At 45.2% G+C, this 24,840-nt stretch overlaps 1 protein-coding gene across 3 annotated transcripts in view; it reads right to left on the reverse strand.

The window, feature by feature from the left end:
• Nucleotides 1-615: 615 nt before the first annotated feature.
• The window catches only part of lhfpl2a (LHFPL tetraspan subfamily member 2a), a 70,475-nt gene continuing 46,250 nt past the window's right edge, over nt 616-24,840 (reverse strand). The window contains exons 3-5 of one of the 3 annotated variants that reach the window (XM_046370436.1): nt 13,505-13,656; nt 12,715-13,276; nt 616-1,948 (exon numbers count right to left, since the gene is read on the reverse strand). In XM_046370436.1, the coding sequence (XP_046226392.1) occupies nt 1,692-1,948; nt 12,715-13,135 (678 nt within the window). In that variant the 5' untranslated portion in view covers nt 13,136-13,276; nt 13,505-13,656 and the 3' untranslated portion in view covers nt 616-1,691. Of the gene's footprint in view, nt 1,949-12,714; nt 13,657-21,512; nt 21,609-24,840 lie in introns of those variants that run through there. The other 2 variants (XM_046370435.1, XM_046370434.1) reach the window with 2 other exon arrangements.

Genomic DNA, 24,840 nt, shown 5'->3' on the forward strand with positions numbered 1-24,840 from the left:
CACTTGTAAAATGTCTGTTTAAGGCTTAGGTGTAGGGTTAGGTTTGAATATATTTTGAATGGGAATCAATTGTTTGTCCCCTAAAAGTCCTCACAAGTATGGTAAGACATGCCTGTGTGTGCCGTTTTGTGATTCCTATCTCTGTGATTTTCCAGGTCTTAGAATAACTGGTAAATATGATGGATAATTAAGCTTACTCAGGCCATTTACCACTGAAAAAAATGGTCAAGGTTACTAGCTATGTAAGTGGGAGTTTCCTCTCTCGCACGAGCACGCTTTTCCTGCGTGAGCAAACGTTTCCTCCATAATGTCTGGCATGCTCATGCGAGAGGGAACAGCTGGCTCTGGTCTACCTATTGTCCCCTCCCGCTCGCCCCGATCAGGGTTGCCAGCGGCAGGAGTTTTCACTGTGGTGGAAGGCAGACTCGCACGCACACACACTCTCTCTCTCTCTCACTGGCAACTTCAGCCCACAGAACCCTCCACCCCAAACTAAGGTCTCACACTTCTTTCCCTCCCTCCCTCCCTAACCCCCCTCCTCACCCACATTACATAGAGCACCAAAGATATTCATGTTGCTGGAGGAAAACTCAGACCAGATATTCTTGTGTTTTTCTTTCTGTTTTTATTGGTTTGGCAGAGAGACAGACTGGGGAGCTGTGATAGTCAGATGATGACGCAACAACACACGTCTCAACAGTTTCTCTCCAGCGCTGTGGCTGGTGTTGTAGGAATAACTGACCTGCCTTGGTGTTGCAGGAATAGGAGTCCTTCCTGAAACAAGACACTAAAAGGAAGACACTAAAAGGAATACTTGTGTGTATCGTTGACCAAGTTGTCCAAGTCTTTCTCAGCTAAATCATGCTGTCCGTGTGTAACCGTGGCCTGTGTAGGTGTCCGTCCCATCAATACATTTCAAGGGTCCAAGAAGACATACATTGGTCATTTCAATTGACAGTACATTCTGTAAGCTTTACGGACATCATGATTCCATGCTAAACTAAGGCCATGTCTGTGAGTAGTTTACTTGACTGAGTAGTGGTTCCCTTGTAGAGTTACTCACACCTGGTTTAAGCTGGAGCTGGTAGAAGTTACCTCTAACTGCGGGTCTGGGATACGATACGATATTATTTTATCCTTCTCGTGGTTCAGGTTATGATTTGGGGTTGGGTAATGTGATACTAGATCTGTAGTTAGGGGCAACTTCTACCGGGCATTTTATGGTACAACAGAAGATTAGCACCAGGAAGGCTGGTCTTTAGGTGTTGTCCTCATCACACCAGTATTCAAAGCAAGAGTGACACTAATTTAAAACACAGCCTGAACAGAGCTGAGGACCACCATTCTCAGATCATCATCATCATCATCATCACTATGTACAGTATATACACACTTATTTACAATACAGAGTAGCTGGTACTGACACACATTAGAAATAACAACATACAGAACACAGACAGACAGCACCTCTGGTGGCGGAGAGAGGAAATACATTGAAACACAGGTTTGTGAAAAGCTTGGCACTGTAGATTTCTCCCACATGAACAATAACAACAATACAGGGTCAAAGGTCAGAGAGTCCGTCTTAGTGGTAAACAACATGGGGGCTTCCGTTTGATTGACAGCTGGAACCCAGAGTGGAGAAGAGGGGGGTGGGACTTGACATTCCTCTCCTCCCCTCCTGGTCCATCTCAGAGCAGGCAGATTAGGCTCTTGCCTTCCTCGATCTCCTCCTGCACCTTGTCTGAGGACGTGGCGATCTCGGCCTGGGCTGAGAACACAGCGCAGATGAAGGTGAGCACGGTGCCTCCCATGGCTGTGTAGAAGGCCCAGCCCATGGTACACTGCCCTGCCTGGTAGGGAGCCGCGTCCTGACCACAGTACAGCTGCACCTTGTCTGAACCCCAGCCAGCAGGGTACAGCATCAGACCCAGGATCAGAAACAGACCTGGACCAGAGAGAGGGGAGAGAAAGGCACTGTTAGTTCATAATAGACCTACACGCAGCAAACATATCAACGGTTATAATGTGTCACTGATTGAATTGTGTGTTTGTAAGGTAGCTTCAAAAAAGAGTGGAATAATGACAACAGCACATTGTCTCAAGTCAATCCACAGAACATTCTCTGGTATCAAAACATTTCCTGTTTCAAGAATACGTTAGCGTTCTAAATTTCCCGTTGATCAAAAATACTATACTGGCTAAAAAATATTATACTCTCTTTTCAAATGGGACTCTCCTTTGCTCCATTCCAATAATACACCTGGCAAGAGTCAAGTCTCTTGATGCAAAAAAATCTTTCCCCAAACGTCATGTTCCCACGTCACGACCCTCAGGTTACAGCACAATGCAACCCTGGGGTTATGGCACAATATGACCCTGGGTTTATGGCACAATACAACCCTGGGGTTACGGCCCTATACGACCCTGGGGTTACGGCACAATACAACCCTGGGGTTACGGCACAATACGACCCTGGGTTTATGGCACAATACAACCCTGGGGTTACGGCACAATACAACCCTGGGGTTACGGCACAATACGACCCTGGGGTTACGGCACAATACGACCCTGGGTTTATGGCACAATACAACCCTGGGGTTACGGCACAATACAGCCCTGCACTGTACGATATTCCACTTCTAACATCACACTGATTATGTTCCAACAGCCCTGCACTGTACAATATTCCACTTGTAACAGCAAATGGATTATGTTCCAGCAGCCTTGTACAACACCAGAACCTATAGGACAGCCTAATGGAGGTCTGCTCAGGAGGAGCAAGAGAAACCTTCACCCAATCCTTAATATGACCTAGTAAAGTAGAGACAATGCATGTAGTCTGTATTCAATACCACCGTATCCTTGTACAGGCCCATGGTACTTCTTTCACCATCACCATACTCAAGAATGACCTTACAGGAAAAGGCAGTGAGCCTGTTTCTAGTTCAGGCTTTGACACACACCAGGAGACGCTCGAGAACTACAATATTAGAAGTCTACTACTAGACGACTGGGAGCTCCGTTAGTGAAACTACAATAGTAATACTGGAAGTCCACTAGAGTCTAGACTGGGAGCTCCGTTAGTGAAACTACAATAGTAATACTGGAAGTCCACTAGAGTCTAGACTGGGAGCTCTGGAACTACAATAGTAATACTGGAAGTCCACTAGAGTCTAGACTGGGAGCTCTGGAACTACAATAGTAATACTGGAAGTCCACTAGAGTCTCGACTGTGAGCTCTGGAACTACAATATGCCTACAGGCACATATTACGAGAGAGCGAGAGAGAGACAGACAGAGAGAGACAGACAGACAGACAGACAGACAGACAGACAGACAGACAGACAGACAGACAGACAGACAGACAGACAGACAGACAGACAGCGACAGACAGAGACAGCGACAGACAGATAGAGACAGACAGAGAGATTGTTGTTTGTTGTTTATTATTGTTTATTTCACTTTTGTTTATTATGTACTTCACTTGCTTTGGCATTGTTAACATATGTTTCACATGCCAATAAGGCCTGAAATTGATTTTGAAATTGAATAGAAATTGAATTGAGAGAGAGAGAGGGAGATACAGAGAGAGAGAGAGAAAGAAACAGAGACAGAGCTCCTGCACCTCTACACTAGACCAGCACACTAACCCTCCTTCCCTCCATCTGCTCACTTGCTCCTTCAGGAGATGAAAAACAAAAGTGCAATGCCGACACCAGCTTTCTCCCTCAGAGCAGACCAATATTGTATTAAACACGGAAATGAAAAGTAGGTCATACATTCTTTCCACATGTTGCTGCCAGAGCAGCTCTGGTGATGGACTGGAGGTATGGTTTCAATTCTACAACCCCCCAATATATACACACACACACACACACACACACACACACACACACACACACACACACACACACACACACACACACACACACACACACACACACACACACACACACACACACACACACACACACACACACACACACACACACACACACCCCTCTAAAGACATCCCCCTACCCAATGGACCCCTAACCTAATACCCCAATCCACTTCAACTGAGTATCCTGCATCCTCTTTGAATATGAACTACTTTCCTCCTTCTGCAACCTGGCCTGTATATTAACCATTCGCCTCCAACTGCCTCCGTAGTCTCCTCTCTTTCTGTACTCGCTTCCTCTACATCTCTAGGTGGGGTAGCCTTCCATTCTCTCTCTACCCCACCCGTACCCCTCCTCTCCAGGTTCCCAGAACATCTGACTATCCACCTCCACTCAGCCCCAGGAAATGGTGAAAATGTATCACAACAGACTATGGGAGCCAGAGGTACAGAGAGAAAGAGATATGCAGGTTTTTTTCTTTCTCATATTTCTTTCCTCTCCACACATATGCGACCAGTTTCAGGAAGCCAGCCGTATGTCGCACGCCAATTTTTTATCAAACTGCGTTTTTGGCTAGCAATGCCTTCTGGAGCATGTGAACTTTTATGTGCCTTAATAACAAACTTGTAGTCCATGTGTAAATAGAAATAAAATGGTTAAATTACGAGCTCGTTTCGTTACGGAAATATACAGGAACCTTCCTGCAGCCTTAGACCGCTGCGCCATTCAGGAGGCCCAGAAAAAGTGTACTTTAATCTGGAGTTTTTCCTTATTGTAGTCTACTACTTTTACCACTTTTAGTCTTGAAATCTTTGGTTGTTTACTACACTCCTCACTCTGTTTAGCACACGACCTCACATGGGAATCCTTAAAGAGATGGGCGGGGCTAAGGCTTAAGAGGGTGTGAACGATACTGAATGGGTGTAGACAAAGAAGAGCTCTCCAGTAGGTGTACCAAGACATTACAAGGCAATTTTCTCAAAAGTGGGATTACAAATCTATCAACTTTCAAAGCAGAATTACTTTCTCATTGTTCCTCAACTGCAGCATTTCATTTTCTCTACTTTTATCCAATGTAAAAAACACTTTCAAATTTTGCTAGATATGACTGAATCCAAGTGGTGGCTCACATGTTAGAGTGTGATGGAAAAAGAGAGGAGGGAGAGAGAGGAGGAGGTCTCTCACTGGAAACATCCAAACTGATATGATTGTCAGGTAGGACCGTAAGCCAAGAGAGTCTCGGTCTGGGTCTCCTGGCTTCTAAAGACACTCTCATCAACAACTAAACTGACTTTACTCATCCGCTGCTCCTCTGAACCAATCAGGTGTGTTAGAGCAGGGCTGGAGAAAAAGTCTGCATACCCAGTATTTCTGCAGGAGGGTTGGCCACCTCTGCCCTATAGAGTTAAGAGAATGGTTTCAACAGTTAGAGAGTGGGTGAGACAGAGAGGACATGTTGTTTCTATGGGAATCCTGGGGGAGGTTTGTGCTTCTTTCTGTTTGGCTTCACTGTCCCACAGAGGACTATAGTGTAATAGATGAACAGGGAATAATATTATCCTGATTCCTTCCACACAGTCATTCTGTTCTGGTACTGTTCTGTTGGTAGGAAGTCCTACAAGCCTGATTCAGGATTACAGTAATATGCACCTGGGCTTTCCATTCATATCTATCAGCCTTACCTACACCACACTTCCTTTTACCAGGCTCTCTCTCTCTCTCACTCTTTCTCTTACTCACTGATTCTCTCTTTCTATGCCTTTAATTCTTATACACCCACACTACGGTTGTAAACACTCTCTCTCGCCATCTCTCGCTATATCTCTCACCCACATACCTCTATTGTCAACACTGGTTGTGATTGACCAACATCTCAGCCCTTTGCTTTGGTAATCAGATGAATTTCCAGTCACACCCGTCCCGACCCTATACTGTACTTCTGCTCTCTCTGTTTGCTCAACAATAGTAACATCCAGGCCTAGACTATTCACCATGACCAGACTGGTCCAATACAGTCATGATCATCTGTCATTCAGACCTGTAACAGTCATAGTCACGCTGTATCATTATTGCATCTGTTTACTGGATCACTGTCACATTCCCATCTGCCATCAACCCACAGCTAGAGCCCAGGTCAAAGGCCATCTGTGTGACAGTCCTATAACTCATCATGGCTGAATTTGGCTCATCGTCTGGTTGGATGGCTGGCTGGTTGGTTGGAGCTGGGAGGGAGAGTTTATGGCCACAATAAAAGGATATTATGACACTCCCAGCTGTAGACCTGGAGACAGTTTAACTACCTGCTGTTTCTTACTCTTCTCGTCTGTGTTTCTGAAAAAAAGCCTGCCTCGGTCTGGCCTTAAACACTTGGCTAGTTATATTGCATATCCAATTGATTGATTTAACCACCACTTAGGTATTGGTGACCCCGTCCCCGAGAACGCGTCCATAATCTATGTACCCTGCGCTTACTATTAGAGATAAAGCCTTCCCAATATGACATCAGTGTGTATAAATGTGTTTAATAGAATCAGGACCACTCTGATGACGTGACCACCGCTGGCTACAGAAACACAATCTCTCCCTCTGAGGTAAAGTATTTCCCAAAACATCTGCCACCTGATCCCAGTTACGGTCACATAACGGGAACATTACGGTCGGTCGGCACACTTAGTGGAAATGTTGATTGGAGGAACATCAAACTGGCAGAAAGGAGAGAGGAAGAGAGGGAGAGAGAGAGGTGGAGAGAGGAAGAGAGGGAGAGAGAGGTGGAGAGAGATGATAAAGTCATATAGGGATTAGAGGTCGACCGATTATGATTTTTCAACACCGATACCGATTATTGGAGGACCAAAAAAAGACGATACCAATTAATCTGACTATTTTTAATATTTTAAATTTGTAATAATGACAATTAAAACAATACTGAATGAACACTTATTTTAACTTAATATAATACATCAATAAAATAAATTTAGCCTCAAATAAATAATGAAACATGTTCAATTTGGTTTAAATCATGCAAAAACAAAGTGTTGGAGAAGAAAGTCATATGTGCCAATATGCAATACAGTGGGGCAAAAAAGTATTTAGTCAGCCACCAATTGTGCAAGTTCTCCCACTTAAAAAGATGAGAGAGGCCTGTAATTTTCATCATAGGTACACTTCAACTATGACAGACAAAATGAGAAAAGAAAATCCAGAAAATCACATTGTAGGATTTTTTATGAATTTATTTGCAAATTATGGTGGAAAATAAGTATTTGGTCACCTACAAACAAGCAAGATTTCTGTCTCTCACAGACCTGTAACTTCTTTAAGGGGCTCCTCTGTCCTCCACTCGTTACCTGTATTAATGGCACCTGTTTGAACTTGTTATCAGCATAAAAGACACCTGTCCACAACCTCAAACAGTCACACTCCAAACTCCACTATGGCCAAGACCAAAGAGCTGTCAAAGGACACCAGAAACAAAATTGTAGACCTGCACCAGGCTGGGAAGACTGAATCTGCAATAGGTAAGCAGCTTTGTTTGAAGAAATCAACTGTGGGAGCAATTATTAGGAAATGGAAGACATACAAGAACACTGATAATCTCCCTCGATCTGGGGCTCCACGCAAGATCTCACCCGTGGGGTCAAAATGATCACCAGAACCACACGGGGGGACCTAGTGAATGACCTGCAGAGAGCTGGGACCAAAGTAACAAAGCCTACCATCAGTAACACACTACGCTGCCAGTTAGCGCACACCCAGCTAACTCGCTAGCCATTTCACATTGGTTACACCAGCCATTAGGCTGAATGGCTTGAAGTCATAAACAGCGCTGTGCTTGCGAAGAGCTGCTGGCAAAACGCACGAAAGTGCTGTTTGAATGAATGATTACGGGCCTGCTGCTGCTCAGTCAAACTGCTCTATCAAATCAGACTTAATTATAACAAAATAACACACAGAAATACGAGCCTTTGGTCATTAATATGGTCAAATCCAGAAACTATCATTTAGAAAACAAAACGTTTATTATTTCAGTGAAATACGGAACCGTTCGGTATTTTATCTAACGGGTGGCATCCCTAAGTCTAAATATTCTTGTTACATTGCACAACCTTCAATGTTATGTCATAATTACGTAAAATTCTGGCAAATTAGTTCGCAATGAGCCAGGCAGCCCAAACTGTTACATATACCCTGACTCTGCGTGCAATGAACGCAAGAGAAATTACACAATTTCACCTGGTTAATATTGCCTGCTAAACTGGATTAGTAGTTATAACTAGTGATTATGATTGATTGTTTTTTATAAGATAAGTTTAATGCTAGCTGGCAATTTATCTTGGCTTCTACTGCATTCGCGTAACAGGCAGGCTACTCGTGGAGTGCAATGGTCAGAGCGTTGGACTAGTTAACTGTACGATTGCTGGATTGGATCTCCTGAGCTGACAAGGTGAAAATCTGTCATTCTGCCCCTGAACAAGGCAGTTATAACCCACCGTTCTGAGGCCATCATTGAAAATAAGAATGTGTTCTTAACTGACTTGCCTAGTTAAATAAAGGTATAATAATTATTTTTAATTTTTTTAATCGACGCCCAAAAATACAGATTTCCGATTGTTATGAAAACTTGAAATCGTCCCTAATTAATCGGCCATTCCGATGAATCGGTCGACCTCTAATAGGGATATCTGAGAACTCTGCCTGGCAGAGAAACTACAGACTTTTCCATCCCTCTCGTCTGGGTCAGATGTGGAGGTGGAGGAAAAACAACACCAGAAAAAAGTACCAGAGACACATCAACACTGACCACTGCTTGGTGTGGTGTCTCTGCAATGTGTTTTGTTCTTTATCCCGTTATGTAGCCAGGGAGAAGGTTCATGACAAGGGGCTGAGGGTTAAGGTAGAGTTGAATATTTTCCCGGTATTTTCCAAATCTTCCATCCTGAGAATATATCCCTTTTCTACTAGGTAACCAAAAACTAGAAGTGTCATTCAACAGTATTATAAAGCATATAAATAAGCATATGTCTGGATTTGATTAGAGCTTTGATCGAAAATGCAATCATGATGCTACTTGACCCTGATGAGCCATACATTATATACATTTTATGAGCCTCACATTAAAGACATTTAATGAGGTCAAGCCCAAAAGATTGTGCTGTTTTCCAAAACATACATGATATAGGCTACTGCACATTACGCCAGACAGAAAAACATAAAAGTCTATAGATGTAGCTACTGTAGCTATATGCTCTCTTGGGTAAATGAATGAAACTTGCTCCAGTAGGCTAATCTTTTTTTAGTGTGAACTGCATTACTGTACTGTATTACTGTACTGTATTGAATTATAGGCTACTGGATTATATGGACTGAATTAAGCACATCATTCAAACCACGATAAAGCAGGGAGAGAACATGCGATTCTGGTGCAGCACATGCGGCCAACAAACTTACAATTACAGGCCAGTGAATTTAATTTTAATTTTGAAATATAATAGGGCCTATTTGTATAATTCGTAGGCTGACACATACACTGCTCAAAAAAATAAAGGGAACACTAAAATAACATATCCTAGATCTGAATGAATGAAATATTCTTATTAAATACTTTTTTCTTTACATAGTTGAATGTGCCGACCACAAAATCACACAAAAATTATCAATGGAAATCAAATTTATCAACCCATGGAGGTCTGGATTTGGAGTCACACTCAAAATTAAAGTGGAAAACCACACTACAGGCTGATCCAACTTTGATGTAATGTCCTTAAAACAAGTTAAAATGAGGCTCAGTAGTGTGTGTGGCCTTCACGTGCCTGTATGACCTCCCTACAACGCCTGGGCATGCTCCTGATGAGGTGGTGGATGGTCTCCTGAGGGATCTCCTCCCAGACCTGGACTAAAGCATCCACCAACTCCTGGACAGTCTGTGGTGCAACGTGGCGTTGGTGGATGGAGCGAGACATGATGTCCCAAATGTGCTCAATTGGATTCAGGTCTGGGGAACGGGCGGGCCAGTCCATAGCATCAATGTCTACCTCTTGCAGGAACTGCTGACACACTCCAGCCACATGAGGTCTAGCATTGTCTTGCATTAGGAAGAACCCAGGGCCAACTGCACCAGCATATGGTCTCACAAGGGGTCTGAGGATCTCATAGGCTACTGTAAGGCTGTAAGCACAACCCACACCTATGGACGTCGGGCCTTCATACCACCCTCATGGAGTCTGTTTCCGACCGTTTGAGCAGACACATGCACATTTGTGGCCTGCTGGAGGTCATTTTGCAGGGCTCTGGTAGTGCTCCTCCTACTCCTCCTTGCACAAAGGCGGAGGTAGCGGTCCTGCTGCTGAGTTGTTGCACTCCTACGGTCTCCTCCACGTCTCCTGATGTACTGGCCTGTCTCCTAGTAGCTCCTCCATGCTCTGGACACTACGCTGACAGACACAGCAAACCTTCTTGCCACAGCTCGCATTGATGTTCCATCCTGGAGCCACTTGTGTGGGTTGTAGACTCCGTCTCATGCTACCACTAGAGTGAAAGCACCGCCAGCATTCAAAAGTGACCAAAACATCAGCCAGGAAGCATAGGAACTGAGAAGTGGTCTGTGGTCACCACCTGCAGAACCACTCCTTTATTGGGGGTGTCTTGCTAATTGCCTATAATTTCCACCTGTTGTCTATTCTATTTGCACAACAGCACGTGAAATGCGTTCGCTCTTCTTTCAAACCACCCATGAGTTCTATTGGCTGCTGTATTTAACATTCATCAAACAAGAGTTTGCGTCCCTCTTTGAATAGTCTATTGGTATAAAAAAATAATGTCCAGCAAGCTATTGTAGTCCAGCTTTTCCTGCATGGGACTCCAAGAGCTAAGAGAGTGTTTTTTAAGGAGAGAAGCCAGCTGAGCACATAGAAAGTATGCATAACTCATCACTAATTAGCTAACTATATGGCTAATACTGCAATAAATATATTACCTGAAAGAGGTAGGCTAGAAAATCTACATATCAATCTAGAGCAGGATTATCTATTTTGGATGCAACTTGAACGGATTTGATGGAGAGACAAAGACTGCAAGAGAGTGCTCGCGCGTGCTCTGATTGAAAGCAATAATATTCAAGTGATAGGCTGTTTTAAAACTCTGCTGCTGCAATTTACAAAACAAACATCTTTACAATAAAACAGTAAGGTGTCCTCCGAAAGCCAGATGGAGATTAGACGTGCATTTAGTCTTTATATTACTGTAGCATAGACTATGCTGCCTTACCTGTCATAAGACAAAAAGTTACCATGATAAGATGATAGGTCTATGTGCATTGTGAACTGCACTCCATACTGGGATGCGCTGTCTGTCCCCAGGCTGAGCATTGAATATTCATCATGCAGAGGCAGTAGAGAAGCCAGATTAGACATGACATATAATTGAACACTTCCATTTCACGCCATGCTGTTCATAGTTTATTTTATCTTACTGGTTTCTCGCAGTTATATATCCCTAGAAAAGGGAGTTGTTTTGGGTGGTAAATCTCAGTAACCTGGTTCCCGCCATTAAAGAAACATCCCCCTGCTATTTCTGGTTTCCCCTAGGCCCCTTTCCTCTTCCTTATTGTCATCCCCTTCCTCCCGGCGACCCACAGACCCTTAACGAGCAGTTCTGCTCTTCTAATCAGTCCAGTTGTGGACGTCCTCTGACTACATTCAATAACAACACAATAGCAATGGACCGTATTTGACATGTTCACTAGGTCTGAATATGCTTTCCATTGTGTTAACTGTCCACCAGTGTAGCAATCACTAGATTCTAACTTTAACGACTCATTTGAAAACCCGCGATCTCTTACAGTAGATCAGTGTCTGTAGGACAACTCATTTCTGACCTACTCCTGACAGAGTCTAGGGAACTAGTACAGAGAGGAGAGAAGAGAGGGATGAGAGCTCAGAGACATTCAGGCGGAATAACTTCCCTCTCTCCAATGAGCGCCTCCTGCCTCCTATAATTCACCACAGCACGTCATACACAGATACACACGCATGCGGACACACCACACAGGTCACATAACATCATCCCTAGCTGACCCAAGAGGACAAATATTTGGGCCCTTGTTGCTGATGGCAACGACCTCAGAGGGAGGTACAAGGCTGCCGTGGTTCCCTGACCCTTGACCAATAGGGTTAATGCTCACCTCAAACACACAGAGAGGACGCTGGGAGTAAGAGTTAATGCACTCTTGGGGGCCTGTGTGTATGTATGTGATTGGGAATGTATGTGTGTGTGTATGTATGTGTGTGTGTGTACACGTGCATGTGTTCGTGTGTGGTCAGTGGGGTCTGATTGCTCTTGTTAGTGAATGTTTAAACTCTGAAGAGGTGGACAGCAGCACTAAAGGTTAGCTGGATGGTGTTGAATGTTGGCTGTTCAGACAGAACACACCCATCCACAAGCCCCTCTCTCTCTCTCCATTCCAGGGGTTTAACAGTCAGTCAACTGTATCTAACTACTGAACAGCCCAGACAAAACTACAACCAATCAACAGGAAATACAATACTGCAAGCAGCAACACTACAACAAGAGGGTCTGTGGATTTCCTGCATGAGTTAAAGTCAGCACTGTACCAACATGTCAATAACTCAATGTGAAAGTAAGTGTGCAACTCTGCTGTGTATACGTGTGTGTGTGTGTGTGTGTGTGTGTGTGTGTGTGTGTGTGTGTGTGTGTGTGTGTGTGTGTGTGTGTGTGTGTGTGTGTGTGTGTGTGTGTGTGTGTGTGTGTGTGTGTGTGTGTGTGTGTGTGAAATGTGTGTCTACATGTGTGTGTATCCCTCTCTTAGTCTCACCTGCGATGGCCTGCAGCAGTCCACACACGTTGAAGATGCTCTTCTTCATGATGCTCTGGAAGCACATGGTGAAGACAGAGATGAAGGCCACGGCACACAGCAGCAGGATACCCGCCGCCAGGAAGATGGCCGCCGCCTGCCAGAACCCGCTGGCGATCTCCCCAAAGTGCACGGCGTACGGCCCACATAGCACACCGCGCCGCAAGTGGGGCAGCTTGATGCAGCGGCCGTAGATGCCCAGGGTGGGCCGATAGGCCTCGCCAGTCGCTGTGGCACCATGAGGGCCGAAGACGGCGTCCGGTGTCCGGGGGAAGCCCACCAGCCAATCGGTGCTCATGAAGGCGATGAGCTCTCCGAAGGCGACCACGATGCTGAGTAGAGTCCACAGCATGGAGCGACAGGTCACGATCACGTGGCACATGGTGATGATGATGTTTGAAGTGGTTCTGAAGAGTTCCTGGTGATGTCTTTTCCCGCCCAGTGGTTACACAGGTGGGGTCAAAGGTGAAGGTTCAAGTCCTCAGGGTCTTCAGGAAGAGGGGAAAGGGTGAAGGATGGGGTCCTGTTGTGACGGAGGTGTGAGAGAGGGTAAACAGTTCCAGTGCAGGGAAAGGAGGGAGGAGAAAGAGGGAGGGAGAGGTTGGTTTGGAGGCAGGGTCTGAGGTCAATGATTGAAAGTGTCTCTCTCTCAATCTCTCATTCTTATCTCCCCGTGGTGTTGTTCCTCTTCCTTCTTTCTGGGTTGTCTCCCTATCTTTCTTTCCGATTCCTCCTGCAATGTCTTACTCACCCGCTTTCAGTTTCTCTTCCAGCCGGAGTGTCTGTTGTTCACACACGCTCTCTCTCTTTATCTCGCTCTCTCGTTCTCTCTCTTCTGGACTCTACATTGTAGTGAAGGAGTGTCTCCAAGGCCAGCCAGCTGGCTTCTCACCAACTACACACCTTGAGACAGAGGGGAGGGGGGAGAAAGAGAGGAGGGAGGGCGGAGAAGGGAACAGAAGGTGAGTGTGTGATCATTATTTATGGCAGTTGAAAGGGCAGACCATGGTAGAACGCTCGGTTACATGATGTATTTATTTTTTATTTAACTCTTATTATAGCAGGTAAGTTGACTGAGAGCACATTCTCATTTACAGCAATGACATAGGGAATAGTTACAGGGAAGAGGAAGGGGGATGAATGAGCCAATTGGAAGCTAAGGATGATTGTATGATGGCCAGATTGGGAATTTAGCCAGGACACCGGGGTTAACACCCTACTCTTACAATAAGTGCCATGGAATCTTTAGCGACAACAGAGAGTCAGAACACCCATTTAATGTCCCATCCGAAAGACGGATTAGCAGTGTTGGAATCAAACGTTTCAGAAGCAGTGTTTCCCCCCTCCCAACTCAGGCAACATTTAACTTTAATCAGCAAAGAAACTGGGTCATTGACCAACACAGCAGTTTAAAATAACCAACCATACACTAACAGTAAGTGGCATAGCACAGCCATGGTAAATGGGAGTAATAGTGGATGAAACGTATAGACAGGGAGAACCTTATGACAACAGGGCTGCAGACAGGGAGAGGGTTTGTCTAAAACGAACCAACAACCTCTTGTTTACATAAAGCCAGGCCTGGAGAGGAAGAGAGGGATAGGAGAGGAGGGAGAGAGAGAGAGAGGGCAGTCCTGGTCAGCCAGCCTGGAGGAGCCTGACTCCTCTGGTCTGCTCTCTGTTTTGGTTTCCCCTGCAGAGCTCCCTGACTGACAGGGTCAGCTCCTCCCCTTTCCCCTTCCCAGGGGAGTGTGTGTGTGTACTGTGTGTGTGTGTGTGTGTGTGTGTGTGTGTGTGTGTGTGTGTGTGTGTGTGTGTGTGTGTGTGTGTGTGTGTGTGTGTGTGTGTGTGTGTGTGTGTGTGTGTGTGTGTGTGTGTGTGTGTGTGTGTGTGTGTGTGTGTGCGTGTGCGTCCGTGCATGCATCTGTGTGTGAGGAGTTACTCTGGGTCCAACACTGGTGTCTGTGTAGTGTCGGTCCCAGAGGAAGCTGGGTGAGATGTGGAGGGGAGAAGGAGAGATGAAGGGAAGAGAGGAAAGAGATGTGGAAAGAGGGAATGAGGGATCCTTTGACAAACAGACACAGACAGAGGGAAAAACAAACGATCTCAGATGAAATAGCCCACGCCACTGATGTAGGGCTGATAGCTCTGTGGTGGTTGGACAGCCGCGCTGCTAACACATAACTGACCTAGGGTCAGCCTGGCCGAGATAACCCTGCTGAGACTGCCATTTCATAAACACCACCACTACAGAACTCACAGAACCCCAGTGTCACCATCACATCACAGCTATTTCACGAACACTACTGTCCTATTTCACGAACATACCTCTTAAAGAAAGATAACCCCAGTGACAAGAACATGTCATTAACACCATCAGTACTGGGGGAGAGGTAACCACATCCATCTCAAAACAACCCTGTCTGTCGCTTGCTGGAGAGTTGAATAGATAACCTTCTGACGATCTGACTGTCTCCATCTAACAACACACCATTCACTATCATCACTATCACTAGAAGGCTGTGGGCTAACAACCCATGACATCATTTCACAACTCGGCTACCCCACACACTATCTCTAGACAATACAGAAATCTGACCCTCAGGGCTTGGTTTCACAACATGGCCTTCTAAACTAATAAACAATAAATACTGTGAAACGCCAGGGCTCGGAGAGATAACCCATGGCAAGAACATCAATCTTAAAAGATTTTAGCTACAGGAGGAAATCATATACCCAATCCCAAGGGCTTTACTTCAAAAGGCCTTTCACAAACATTTGTCTTCTTGATCTAACCCTCATTTTACCTGAAAACACATTTCATTTAATTGGTAACTTGGCACAAAGACGCTCTACCACGGCATTAATGTAATAAAACATAGCAAGGCAACGGAGATCTTGCTACAGAACATTAATGTAAAAGCTGCTAGGTTTTAAACCACAAGCTGTATTAAACAGCATAACCAGGCGACGGTTGATGAGATCATCGACTAGGCAGTCACTTGTTGATGACTTCATTCTCAGGTCAGGCTGAGGTCTCTCAGTGGGCCTCTAGATCTGAATGAAGTATCTGGGTCTACAGGAATGTTTCTACCATTCCCTCCCTCTCTCTATCCCTTTCTCCACCTCTCTCTTTCCATCTCCCTATCTACACATACCTAGAGGGACGTAAAACCTTCTGTATTAAAATGATCTATCTGGATCCTGTATCTTGGAGTCGTAAACACAGTCCTCAGTGTGCTGAAACACAGTCCTCAGTGTGCTGAAACACAGTCCTCAGTGTGCTGAAACACAGTCCTCAGTGTGCTGAAACACAGTCCTCAGTGTGCTGAAACACAGTCCTCAGTGTGCTGAAATACAGTCCTCAGTGTGCTGAAACACAGTCCTGAGTGTGCTGAAACACAGTCCTGAGTGTGCTGAAACACAGTCCTCAGTGTGCTGAAACACAGTCCTCAGTGTGCTGAAACACAGTCCTCAGTGTGCTGAACCACAGTCCTCAGTGTGCTGAAACACAGTCCTCAGTGTGCTGAAACACAGTCCTGAGTGTGCTGAAACACAGTCCTGAGTGTGCTGAAACACAGTCCTCAGTGTGATGAAACAAAGTCCTGAGTGTGCTGAAACACAGTCCTGAGTGTGTTGAAACACAATCCTGAGTGTGCTGAAACACAGTCCTCAGTGTGCTGAAACACAGGTTCCAATTTCTCAGCAGGCTCACTTGAACTAGTGTTGCGTTTTCCATCTAACATTTCCAGTCATGAGTTCAGACTCATGAGCACAGCGGTGAATAGTAAAACTGTGTCTGGTATTGTGGATCATTGTGACTGGAGAGATGGGCACACACACACACAATTTTTCCATTTATTCTCTGAACCACCACCCTCCCTTTCTCCTATTCTCCCTCCCTTCCCAGCTCATGGGAATCCCTAAGCCTGGACAGTGTGTGGAGTCTGGTTGGGAGGGAGGGGTGGTATGGGAAAGTCTATGCTAGAGAGACATGAGGCCAGTCTTCCAGTCTGGGGAGCTAGGCGAGGAGCGAGGAGCGTCTGGAGCAGCCTGGAGTAGAGTAGGGGGCCAGTGGTGACCTGTGCCGCCAAAAATCTGAACCTCCTGGGGGTCGTTCCTGTCACTTGGCACCCGGTCACCACGGAGAGGGATAATAGTTAAAGTCGACTCTGCTATGAGGTCACACTCCCTTCTAGGAGGGATCAGTGTGTGTGTGTATGTGTATGTGTGTGTTTAATTAAGTATGTGTGTGTGTGATAGGGAGATGATACAGTGACAGCATTACTGAAACCTTGACCTCGGTTATCCTGTTGAAATATCAACAAACCCTAGCTTTCCTCCCTTGTTTCTTTCCCTCTCTTCCCCCTCTTCACCCTCTCATCTCTTTCCCCTCTCCTCTTGTTCCCTCTTCCCCCTCTCATCTCTTTCCCCTCTCCTCTTGTTCCCTCTTCCCCCTCTCATCTCTTTCCCCTCTCCTCTTGTTCCCTCTTCCCCCTCTCATCTCTTTCCCTCTCCTCTTGTTCCCTCTTCCCCCTCTCATCTCTTTCCCCTCTCCTCTTGTTCCCTTTCCCCCTCTCATCTCTTTCCCCTCTCCTCTTGTTCCCTCTTCCCCCTCTCCTCTTGTTCCCTCTTCTTTTCCCCTCTCCTCTTGTCCCTCTTCCCCCTCTCATCTCTTTCCCCTCTCCTCTTGTTCCCTCTTCCCCCTCTCATCTCTTTCCCCTCTCCTCTTGTTCCCTCTTCCCCCTCTCATCTCTTTCCCCTCTCCTCTTGTTCCCTCTTCCCCCTCTCATCTCTTTCCCCTCTCCTCTTGTTCCCTCTTCCCCCTCTCCTCTTTTCCCTCTCCTCTTGTTCCCTCTTCCCCCTCCCTCTCTTTCCCCTCTCCTCTTGTTCCCTCTTCCCCCTCTCATCTCTTTCCCCTCTCCTCTTGTTCCCTCTTCCCCTCTCATCTCTTTCCCCTCTCCTCTTATTCCCTCTTCCCCCTCTCATCTCTTTCCCCTCTCCTCTTGTTCCCTCTTCCCCCTCTCATCTCTTTCCCCTCTCCTCTTGTTCCCTCTTCCCCCTCTCATCTCTTTCCCCTCTCCTCTTGTTCCCTCTTCCCCCTCTCCTCTCTCTTTCCCCTCTCCTCTTGTTCCCCCTCTTCCCCCTCTCCTCTCTCTTCCCCCTCCCCTCTCCTCTTGTTCCCTCTTCCCCCTCTCATCTCTTTCCCCTCTCCTCTTGTTCCCTCTTCCCCCTCTCATCTCTTTCCCCTCTCCTCTTGTTCCCTCTTCCCCCTCTCCTCTCTTTCCCCTCTCCTCTTGTTCCCTCTTCCCCCTCTCATCTCTTTTCCCTCTCCTCTTGTTCCCTCTTCCCCCTCTCATCTCTTTCCCCTCTCCTCTTGTTCCCTCTTCCCCCTCTCATCTCTTTTCCCTCTCCTCTTGTTCCCTTTTCCCTCTTCCCCTGTCCTCTTGTTCCCTCTTCCCCCTCTTCTCCCCTCTCCTCTTGTTCCCTCTTCCCCCTCTCCTCTTTTCCCCCTCTCCTCTTGTTCCCTCTTCCCCCTCTCATCTCTTCCCCCTCCTCCTTTTCCCTCTTCCCCCCTCCTCTCTTTCCCCTCTCCTCTTGTTTCCTCTTCCCCCTCTCCCTTGTTCCCTCTTCCCCTCTCATCTCTTCCCCCTCTTCTCTTCCCCCTCTCCTCTTGTTCCCTCTTCCCCTCTCATCTCTTCCCCTTCCCCTTCCCCCTCTCCTCTTGTTCCCTCTTCCCCCTCTCATCTCTTCCCCCTCACCTCTCTTTCCCCTCTCCTCTTGTTCCCTCTTTGCCCTCTCCTCTTTTTCCCCTCTTTCCCATCTCTTTCCCCGCTCTTTTCCCTCTCTATCCTTCCACCAGACAGAATGACATAGATCTGTGGGCGGCTAGCGATTGTGTGTGAATGCGTGTTTGTGTGGTGTGTGTCCAAGTCTAGTGAGGTCATAAAAACAGGCGCAGACAGCCGTCCCTGTGGTGTAGGATAGGATCAGAATAACTTTTATGAAACACAAATATCTGTATTAACTAAACACACAGATGTCAACTGTCTTGATGCAGAACAACTTTTCAAGTAACTTCTTCAACTTTGGGACTCCCACCCACCCATGATGTTCTGTAGATCCTTGTAGATGTCTTCTGACACCAGTGATATTTCACAGACTCCAGTTCAAACACCACTAGAGGAAAAGCTCTGGCTCAGAGTAATTTTCTGGTCAGTTGCAGAGACTAATATATGTGAGAGTGAGAGTGAGAGAGAGATTGAAAACACTTAGAAAGCAGAAACAATCTAAAGCAGCTGGAGGAAGGAGCACAGAGCCGGGTCAACTGACCACTTTTATGTTTAGGCCACTTGGCCTTTGACCCCAACAGGCAGGGGTGGCTGATTGCAGAGTTTGCTTGTGTTTGCTGGAGAGAAAGAGAGAGTGAGAAAGTAAGAGAGAGAGAGAGAGAGAGAGAGAGAGAGAGAGAGAGAGAGAGAGAGAGAGAGAGAGAGAGAGAGGAGACAGACTGGTCAAGGGGAGTATCTGTAACTAAGGTAAAACTTGCTTACAGTCAATACATTTGCTAGTGTATGATAAGATTGTGTATACTTTGTTCTGAGGTAATATTAGGACATGGCCTACTTCAATATTCCCTCTAGAGATAGAACACTAAACAGGCAGAGCTTCAAGTGGTTTGTTACCATGAGCAGAACTTTCCCAGCACCCTGTGAAGCACAGCAGACCAGACCATAAACGTGTTAGGCTACGACTGGATTTATGATGTCTATCACACACACACACACACACACACACACACACACACACACACACACACACACACACACACACACACACACACACACACACACACACACACACACACACACACACACACACACACACACACACACACACACACACACACACACACACACACACACACACTAATAAGAGTGAACCAGTGACCATAGACTTAAAAACCCTAGGGTGTGTGTGTGTGAGTGTGTGTACACATTACCACCCCCATTAGTTCAAACACTTTGCTCCACTTCATCTGCACTACAAGGTACACCAACATGTGTGAGTCACACAGTGATATGCAGTCTCAACAGCAGGTCCCTCAGCACACTAACATTGACAGGAAACATGGAAATACAACGGCTACGGTCGGAGACGAGGTGGTTAGTGGCGGGTGGTACATGGTGGTCTCTCAATCTCTCTCTTCCTCTCTCTCCCACTCACTGGGGGCAACTGTAGGTCAAACACCCATATACACTGAGGCTATGGAGGTTGCCTATACTGTACAGTTAGATCTACACATCAGGTTTTCATTAAGAAGAACCAAATCAAGTCATTTGTCCATCCACTCAGGGCAGGGGAACAAATGTATGGACGTTTCTAGACGTTCCCCTAACTAACTTTCAAAGTCTTCACTTTTGAAAACTGCCCTGAAAACCACTTTCAGTTGCTATCCTATTTATGGCAAAGCAACTTCAGAAACATATGCAGAGTTTAATTCCATAATGCTATATCATCAGAAATGATTGCTTATTGGTACCTTCATGTGTGTGTGTAAAATATTACTGTTCTCTGATTTTATATTCATAGATTTTAGATGTGAATGAAAATGTTTTTTATTGTTGTGTGAACTGCTATACATTCATTGTTTCGCTGGAATGTTCATATCCTGTACATCTGACTGTGATATGTGGTTGTCCCACCTAGCTATCTCCAGATGAATGTACTAACTGTAATTCTGGATAAGAGCATCTGCTAAATGACTCAAAGGTAAAAAGTTGTTTTACATACAGATCTCATACTACTATATTGAATTATCATATCGATGTCACAAATGTATCACTTGTATATTTCTTCCTAAAAAAATGTCGTTTTTGTTACATTTGACTGTGTAAAACTTAGCAGTACGACTTATTTCTCTGAGAGTGAGGTGGATATACTGTAGCATTTAGCAAAAATACATGATTATTTTTCTCCCTGAAATGAAACCATCAAGTGATAGATTTTAAACAAATACTGTACATATCTGCCATTGAACTACCCCATGTCATGATTACATAGGGAAAAAATACACCAATCTCTTTCATCATTTCTGAAAACAATAAAAGCACATTTCTGAAAATGGATATATAGCGTTTTGGAATGAAACTCATCACCTTGCCTCTTCAAACACATAAAGCATGAACATATTACACAACAACATTCCCATGGCCTACTTCCACAGACCAACTGGAAAACAACTTAGTGTATGACTGAGTCATCAGAGTCAGGATGATGAAGAGTAAACACAAGATCAGAGGACACACACACAGTACACACACACACAGCCTTGTCGTCCGGTATTCATTGTTAAGAGTATAATATGACTCTTAACAATTGTAGTTGTGTCAGTGCTGTGTGACAAATGATTGTAGTGCTCAACATTTCCACAGTGAGAGTGCCGTCATTTCCCAGGGCTACAGTGTAACCTGCTCAACACTGGAGTTACATTATGATTAATATGAGGAACATAATATTTACATCCTCTAGCGTTAGTCGCCCACTTTGTTAGGCCTGGGAAACATTTCCAATCAGGGAAAGTAATACTTGAAACTGTCTTCTAAACACTATGAGGTAAATGTGAGCATTGAGCACTCTCACTTGCTAAAAGAATTAATGTAAACCTTACAACAAGTTATGTTGTTATATTATGTCATGAAAGAGTAGCACAACTAACACAAAACCCAAAGAGAATAAGAGAAACAAAATGATCCAACCTGTTGGCCATATTCTCCTCCTTCAGTGCAGCTCTGCTGTATGTCTTGGTGGTTCTACCACTGGTCTCCACACACCCAACCGCTAACTAACTCTCACTGAGACCCCAGTCTGTAGCTCTTCCCCTAACCCCTCCCCCTGGACTCACAGCCTGCAGTGATTTGCCAGACAGATGACGAGGCCACACCCCTGAGAGGGTGCACATGGTGACCATAGCTCAGCCCAGAATCTGGGTTAAAACAACAAACGCTGCAGCCAGCTGCACAGGGCCACCCTCTGTGGTGTGTGTGTGTGTGTGTGTGCACTCTCTCATACACATGCACAGACTGCTAGCCAAGCTGCTGCCGCTAAAAAGCAATATATGGCCCTGGACAATCCCAGGTTACATCACCTTATGGCCTCCAGTAACATAACTCGGCCAGAGAAACAGACTGAATGACAGCCCGGACTGACTGACTCACAGGCAGACGGGCGGCCGGACTGAAGGGTGGATGGACTGACAAAGTTTTGTGTGTTGGTGATGGGAGCCCCCATTCAGCCAGCCTAATGTTCCAATGGGTGGACATTAAAGTGAAAGCTGCTCTGTTTTCTGTCACAGTGGAAGAAATTAGATCCATATGAGAACCCACACACACACACAACCAAAGCCTATCCTATTGGCCAGTTTAATAGGGGCGTCCTTCCTATGGTTGGGGTTAGGTCAGCGGTTCTTCTGATCCACCTGAAGCTTCTGGAGATTTTTTATCCAACACATGAAAAAAATCATGGATAAGAGCTTCTTTCAGAGTGGAGCAGAGAAGGGTGTTGGAGAAACCATGCATTGATCCACTTGAGATAGCAGAGCCACAGAACAGTTCACAATGTCTTCTACTATAATCCATCTGCTTTCATCTCCAGCCCAATATAGACGCCTCTTTTACCCTGCCTCTATAAATACTACAGACCTATATCTACTGTCTGTGTGTTAGAAATTTGAAAGGTCTGTTTTAAAGGCCCTGCAGCATGGTCTCAGTCTAAAGTAGCACACTGATGATGATCTGCTTTTATTGCTGCTCTCAGCAGAAAAGAGCTCATTCTAAAAGCCTCTTCAACTTCCCCCTCTGCTCGTTTTATTTTAGCTTGCTGACGTTAAAATGTCCAACACACACACACACACACACACACACACACACACACACACACACACACACACACACACACACACACACACACACACACACACACACACACACACACACACACACACACACACACACACACACACACACACACACACACACACACACACACACAGAGGGCGGGTCGTTTGTCTTTCCTGACACAGACCAATCAATAGTATCATATAGATCTATGCAGACCAGGAGAGGAGGAATGAGCTCTTAGGAAAGATAAAGAAAAAATAGAAAACAGGTTGCTAGACAACAGGCTGACCAGATCAATGCAGTTTACTGACTTTGCTCCCTGGAATAACTATATAGCAATATAGTGAGACAAAGAAAGGAAGCAGTCAATGTAGACCAGGATTTCCCAACCCTCTCCTTGGACCCCCCCGACACGCCAGATCTCCAGACGCGCTTCACATATGACTCCATGCAGTTTATACCCGTCCACATGTGTTTTAGATCAGTGTAGTGCCTGTGTGTGTGTGTAAAAGTGTGTGTAAAAGTGTGAGTATGTGTGTGTATGTGCGTGTGTGTATGTATGTGCGTGCATGTATGTGTATGTCCAGCCAGCGTGATGAGGTTATCCAGAGTCCCCCCCCCCCCATAAAAATCCCAGTGGAAACTGATGGACAGACACACGGAAAGAATCTGGAAAGATGGGCAGATGGAAAGAAGATGGAAAGACTCTAATATGGAGTCTATGGAGTTTCCAGTCAGGAAAATAAATACTAATGACAACCAACTCTACTCTGAGACTATTATATTACACTGGTGCTCCTGGGGGGCCACAACACTGAGGTCTGGACTGAGTGTTGATATCTCCAATAGAAGCTGCCTATACAGGATAGTATACAGTACTGCCTGTTAGCAGTTGAGCACTATTGGGGCCCAAAGTAGCCAAATATACTGTACAATGATAAATGGATCCACTGGCATCCTCTACATGCAACCAGACCTCGACGATTACACACACATGCACACACGGATCATACTCTTGGGAAAGAGCAAATGGCCATCTGGCCATTCCAAGGCCACGCCTGCATGTCTGAGTCCACACACAGATGGAGGAGTAATATGGTAAAGATGTACTAGCACACACACACACACGTTAAAGATGCTCTGGGGCAGGGTTTCCGTTATAAAAATGTGGCGCCGGACATTTGACCAGCAGCTTTTTAATCTACCGGACTTTTGAAAAATTTGCTGACCCATATGCATTTAGTGTATAACCTTATAAGGGTGTCCATTCACGTTGCTCAGAATGACATGAATCACATTTAGATGATGGCAATTCATCTTAACAGAACATGCAAGTCGAGGATGCGATGACGTGTGTCCTTACTGCACACTAACTGTCCATATGTACTTTTCCTCAGCCAACAAGATGAGTAACAAAAAGCAATATCTCTTGTCCATGAATAGGCAGTGTGTCAGTTTCAAGTTTGGGGAAGCTCATTTTCACCAGAAAAATGCACCTTTATAATAAAGCATTCCATGCATCATCACATTTTCAGACTTATATAAGATGGCCTACTATTCCTAATGTGATGAGTAGATTGGATAGTCATATTTAGGCTAATAATGTAACTCAATCCCTATTCGCCAAAAAGACTGTTCAATGCATGGATAGAGGCCTAGACTATGGGCTATATCAGATAGGTTTATTCTTTCTTTGGTTGGAAAAACACATTTCATGCATTTGTACTACACTTTATATGACTGGAGACAGCAGAATCTTTTTTAAGATGAAAAATGACAGGGTAGCCTACTCTGCTGATACTGACAAAAAGATCAATAAAAACTACTTTGTCCATATAATAGGCCTAAGAGAAGGGGAGACACCAATATAACGTGACGTCCATCTAAACTGGAGGAAGAAATTACTGTCCAAAAATAAACTTAAGTGGCACTGACCCAATAAATATAAAGAGTGAATATGTGCAGTGCGCAATCACCGGAGATATGGCCAATGCTCTCCGCTGGCACCAATAAGATAGGCTATATGCCTACTATTTTTTGCTCAATTAAGCTGAGAATGTTGATAACTAAAAGACAGATTAGAGTCGGAACGGTCTTTCAGTCATGAAGAAGGGACAGCGAGAGGAGCTTATGTAGAAGTTAGATAACTGAATGTTATCCTACAGAGCACGTCTGCAATAAAGCTTAG

Source organism: Oncorhynchus gorbuscha, linkage group LG11, assembly GCF_021184085.1.
Source record: "Oncorhynchus gorbuscha isolate QuinsamMale2020 ecotype Even-year linkage group LG11, OgorEven_v1.0, whole genome shotgun sequence".
Taxonomy (NCBI): domain Eukaryota; kingdom Metazoa; phylum Chordata; class Actinopteri; order Salmoniformes; family Salmonidae; genus Oncorhynchus; species Oncorhynchus gorbuscha.